At 60.0% G+C, this 4,543-nt stretch overlaps 1 protein-coding gene across 1 annotated transcript; it reads right to left on the bottom strand.

Annotated features, from left to right (window-relative positions):
- Positions 1-390: 390 nt before the first annotated feature.
- Positions 391-2,051, bottom strand: LOC137466442 (serine/threonine-protein kinase pim-1-like). Its single transcript, XM_068178165.1, has 3 exons — positions 1,611-2,051; positions 790-969; positions 391-534 (listed from the first exon to the last, which is right to left on the bottom strand). The coding sequence occupies exons 1-3, from the start codon at positions 1,864-1,866 to the stop codon at positions 428-430; spliced, it is 543 nt and encodes a 180-aa protein (XP_068034266.1). The 5' UTR covers positions 1,867-2,051; the 3' UTR covers positions 391-427.
- Between the last annotated feature and the right edge of the window lie 2,492 nt (positions 2,052-4,543).

The raw sequence follows: 4,543 nt of genomic DNA, 5'->3' as shown, positions 1-4,543 counted from the left end.
GCTTTGGAGAAGGTGCCAGAATCGAAGTCCATCATCCTCAGCTGCCCGTGGCCAGGTGGAGGAAGAGGTTGTCATCCTTGATGTCGTCCTCACTGTCCCCAGCAGCAGCAGCCCCACCTGGTACAGCTTCTCCAGGGGCTACTTCTCCTTCCCTGGGGGTGAGCCCAGGCTGTCAGGGTTCTGCCAAGGGCCCCAGCTGTCAGGGAACCAGGACAAGTAAAACCAGCTCAGATGGTGGCCACCAGTGCTGGGCAAAGCAGCTCAGCTCCAGCACAAGGGCTGCGTGTCCCCATCTGATGACCCCTGGGCAGTGACACAGGCAGGACAAAATGTCTGGGTTCCTTTGCTTCTCATTGCCAAGGCATATGTGGAGCTGCAACTTACCAGGGCCTTGCATCAAAGTGTGCCTGTGGCTCTCTCCCTTCTTCTAGGGCCGATCAATATCCTGCAGCCAGGGATCACAGAACAGCTCTTCTAACGAGGGCCTGTCCAAGTGCAGCATGGATAAACACCGCCTGATCAGATCTTGGCACTCTGGGCAGAGAAACCAGAACCTGCCGGTCAGCTGGAGAAGGCTCCTGTTGGCTTTGCCCCACTATTCCCGTGCCCAGGCCATGCTGGATGTGCTCAGAGCTGGGCCTAAACTTCCCCATCAATTCCCTGTTTTGGAGGAGAGCAGGAGAGCAGGACATGTGCCACCTCCTCAGCAGCTGCCAGAGTGGGATGCTCACGAGCTGCTGCTGTCTCCCAGCACTGGCATTGCCCCCGTGGCCAGAGATGAGGATCCACCTTGAGAGAGCCGTTGTGGCAGCGAGAGCTGATGGTCCCAGCTGATGTTCTGGCTCCTCCTGAAAGGGTGCTCCCCGCAGACCATCTGGTGCAGCAGGATGCCCAGGGACCAGATGGTAGCTGGCTTGCCGTAGTACCAGCCAAACTGGGTCCATTCTGGGGGGCTGTATGACCGTGTTCCTGTGGAATACAGATGGGGTTCATCAGGGGGATGCTGCTGCTCCCAGAGCCTGGCCCCAGCATCCTTGGGTGTGTGGGGGCTGCCCCAGTGGCACACGGGGTGACCGCTGCCCTCTCGCCAGCACCTGAGACTTGTGTACAGACTCGGGGTTGGAAAAGAAGCCACTGGGGTTGGAAGAGGGCGGCAGAAGTCCTGGCAAGGCCCAACCATGAGGAGGAAAAACCCACCCAGTGCTTGGGAAAACCATGCCTTCATCCTCCCTGCCTGCATTGCCCCAAAAACATCATGAATCCCAAACAAACCAGGTGAGTGGAGCAGTCCAAGCCCTTTCTCACCTGCACACCAAACCGGCTGGGACACAGGTTACAACCCCCCTCTCTGCTACCCCCACCCACGGGTGTTTTTATTGGGCTGGCTGCCCCAGCCCCAGTCCCAGTCTTGGGCAGAGTGGTGGGCAAAGGCTGCCAGCAGGGCTGGAAGCTGGCTCCCCACCCAGCCCTGCTCAAATGCAACTCAGCTGAAATCTCAGTGCCATGAAGGGCAGCAAAAGGGAGAATCCCCGCTGCCACAGCCAGCTTGGGCTGTGAGATGTTGGGCCATGAGATGCCAGGACCGAGAGCACACCCCTGCGTGGGCTCACCTGCAAAGCGAGTGTAGGCTGTGTCTTGCAGGTAGGTGCCACAGCCAAAGTCAATCAATTTGGCCTGCCCAGTGGCCAGGTCAACCAGGATGTTCTGTGGTTTGATGTCCCTGTGCAGGACCCCACAGCTGGTGCAGTGCTGCATGGCCTCCAGCACCTGGCGGAACAGATCCCGCGCCACCTCCTCGGACAGGAACCCCCGTGCCCGAATGAAATGATGCAGGTCCTGAGACCGCTCTGGGCGCTCCAGCACCATCAAGATGTCGTTGGGGAGCTCAAGCCACTCCAGCAGCTGGATGACACCGGGAAAGCCAGTGGACACCTTGGCCAGCAGCACGATCTCCAGGGGTGCGCTGGTGCCATCGGGCTGTGGGAGGAGCGCGATGCCGTCAGTGGGGCTGATGCCGTGCCGAGGGTCGGGAACCCCTCACCCAGCTCGGGATGCTCTGTGCCCTGCGCTGGCCCCACACCCGCTCTCCCTCGAGGTGTCCTGTTGGCTTCCACCCTGCCGGGCCTCGGCTCATCCCCACCCGGCACAGCCCGGCTTCTGCCGCTGGCCCCGCTCACTCACCAGCTCACCCCAGTGCCGGACGCAGTTCCTTGGCACCCTTTTGGATGGCCACCTGCGAGCCAAGAGCAGCAGTGGGCTGAGCATGCCACCTGCCCTGCCCTGCCCAGCCCCAGCCCCATCCTCCTCCTCCTCCTCCTCCTCCTCCCCCCCCTCCCCCTCCCCTTTCTCCTTTTCCTTCTATCCCTCCTCCCCCTCCTCCTCCCTCTCCTCTCCCTCCTCCTCCTCCTCCTCCTCCGCCCGCCGCCGGCCCCGCCGCTCACCGGGGCGCCGTCCGAGAGCCGCGTGGCCGCGAAGACGCTGCCGAAGCCGCCGCTGCCCAGCAGCGAACCCAGCCAGTACCGCTCCTTCAGGCCCTGCTGCGCCTTCCCTGCGGGCGGGATGCGGCTGTCAGCGCTCGGCCCGGGGCCAGGAGCGGCCTCCGAGCGCCCCCCCGACCGCCTCGGGCCGGCCCTCCCCAGGCGTTCTGTCCCTGGAACGGGACAGCGGCGGCTCGGGGCCGGCGGCCGCGCTGCCGAGCGGCGGAGCTCGGGCCGGGGAAGCTGCAGCGGAGGCGGCGGCAGCGGCCGCGCCGCGTGTGTCCTCCGCGGGGCCCGGGAGGAGCCAGGGCCGGGGCCAGGCTCGGGCCAGGCGGAGCCAGAGGGAGGCGATGCTGCCCCAGCCCCAGGCACCGATGCCCGTCCAGAAGCGCCACCGCCAGCACGGCCAGAGCCGGGCGGAGGCGAGACCCCCGCGGGACGGCCGGGGGAGGGGATGGGGCAGCCCCGCCCGGAGCCGGGGGCGGGCCGGGGGCATGGCCCGGCCAGGAATGGGGAGAGAGAGAGACTGGGAGAGGAGGGGACAGTGGGAAAGGGAGAGCAGGAGACGGTGCGGGACAGCGGGACAGGGAGAGGGAGAGGAGTAAGAAGCGGGAGTTGACAAAATCACTGCTTTCGCTGCTGCTGCTGCCGCTGCAACTGAAGCTCCGGGGCCGTTTGTCCCCGTGTCCGTTTGTCCGATGCCCGCTCGCCCCCACGCCCAGCCCCCCGCTTCCCCGGGGGCAGCCCCTGAGCCTGTCCAAACACGGGAACTTTGCCGTGTTCAGCCCAGACCCAGAGTCTGGTCTCCTGCACGAGGTCAGAGGTATCTCCTTGGTCGCTGCTGTGCATTGTCCCCGCTGAGGATCAAACCCTATCGGGGCACATTCCTTGGCTGAAGGATTCCCTGGTCCTGGCCCTGCACTTATGGCTCCAGCGTTGCTTTCCAGTGAATACTGGAAGGCAAACTGTGTAGCTCATGGTACCTTAGAGTGTCTAGAACTGGCTAAGTCACTGATCTTAGAGGTGAGATGCATTTGGAATTAATGGGATGGAGAAGTAGTGCAAGATGGAAAAAGGGAGCAGAGAAATAAATAGAGGAAAACATCTTGGACTGTTTCTTTCAATTTTCATTTCACTTCTGGAAAGCTGTTTCAGTTTTCCAGGAATCTTCTCCACAGTCCTGTTTGCTCTTCTCAAGAACCTTTCCTGGAGAACCAGGTTGAGCTCCTGTCACAACATGTGCCACCACCTACAGCTTCTCTTGGCTTTCCACAGCAGGTGTGCAGCAGGACTCTTACAGCAGAGCAGGACAAAGGTTTGGAGAACTTGATAGCTTGTCTTTTCTCTTTCTGGAGAGCTGGGGAGTTGTGCCATTGGTGAGGTTTTCATTGTGACTGTTCCAGCCTTGGGAAACAGGAGGTGGAACCAGGACTTGTTAGGGAATACAAGCCTGACTGAATGCAGAGAAGGAATCTCCAGAGCCCGCAGCCAGAAATGGAGAGTTGTGTGATAATCATTCCCACATCTCCATGGACACCTGGAAAGTGATCTAGAACATGAAAATGGGACAGAGGGAGTTTGTTTCTGTGTTCAGTTTGGGTGATTCTACATCTCCAGAGCTGGTATAAATCAAGAGCACAGTCAGTTCATGATAAGCACCAGAACAGGCTGGACCTCTGAGAGTAGGTGACGAAAAGAATTTGAAAAGCAGAAATGCAGGGAATGACTTGGTGAACTTTGTCTGGAAGAAGGGTAATTTTTTCTAATTATTTCTAGTCCATTGCTCCTGCTTTTGTCCTTCTTACAAGGCCATTTGCATCCCAGATTCCTCATGAAATGAGATCCCTGAGCTTCTGGAAGTGCCTGAAAGATGCCCCGTTCTTGCAGGGACACTCAGGCTGAAACAGGAAGCAATTTTGAAGCAATTGTATTAAACAAAAACCAGTGCTTAAGCAGAGATTGATGTCACTCCCCCCGACCAACCACCATGGGCAAATCTCTGGCTCATCCTGGAGCAGTGACCTTGAGGGGTGTCCCCACTGCAGGGAGGAATCTCCACAGCCTCC

Source organism: Anomalospiza imberbis, unplaced genomic scaffold (assembly GCF_031753505.1).
Source record: "Anomalospiza imberbis isolate Cuckoo-Finch-1a 21T00152 unplaced genomic scaffold, ASM3175350v1 scaffold_212, whole genome shotgun sequence".
NCBI classification, from domain to species: Eukaryota; Metazoa; Chordata; class Aves; order Passeriformes; family Viduidae; genus Anomalospiza; species Anomalospiza imberbis.
This window is presented reverse-complemented; position numbering and strand designations above follow the sequence as displayed.

Excerpts from the sequence above, each read along its gene's own strand:
- LOC137466442 (XM_068178165.1), bottom strand. The coding sequence starts at position 1,866 with ATGGTGCTGGAGCGCCCAGAGCGGTCTCAGGACCTGCATCATTTCATT. Across the intron at positions 970-1,610 it reads AGCCTACACTCGCTTTGCAG|GAACACGGTCATACAGCCCC; the intron begins GTGAGCCCACGC and ends TGTATTCCACAG. Across the intron at positions 535-789 it reads GCCACAACGGCTCTCTCAAG|AGTGCCAAGATCTGATCAGG; the intron begins GTGGATCCTCAT and ends TTCTCTGCCCAG.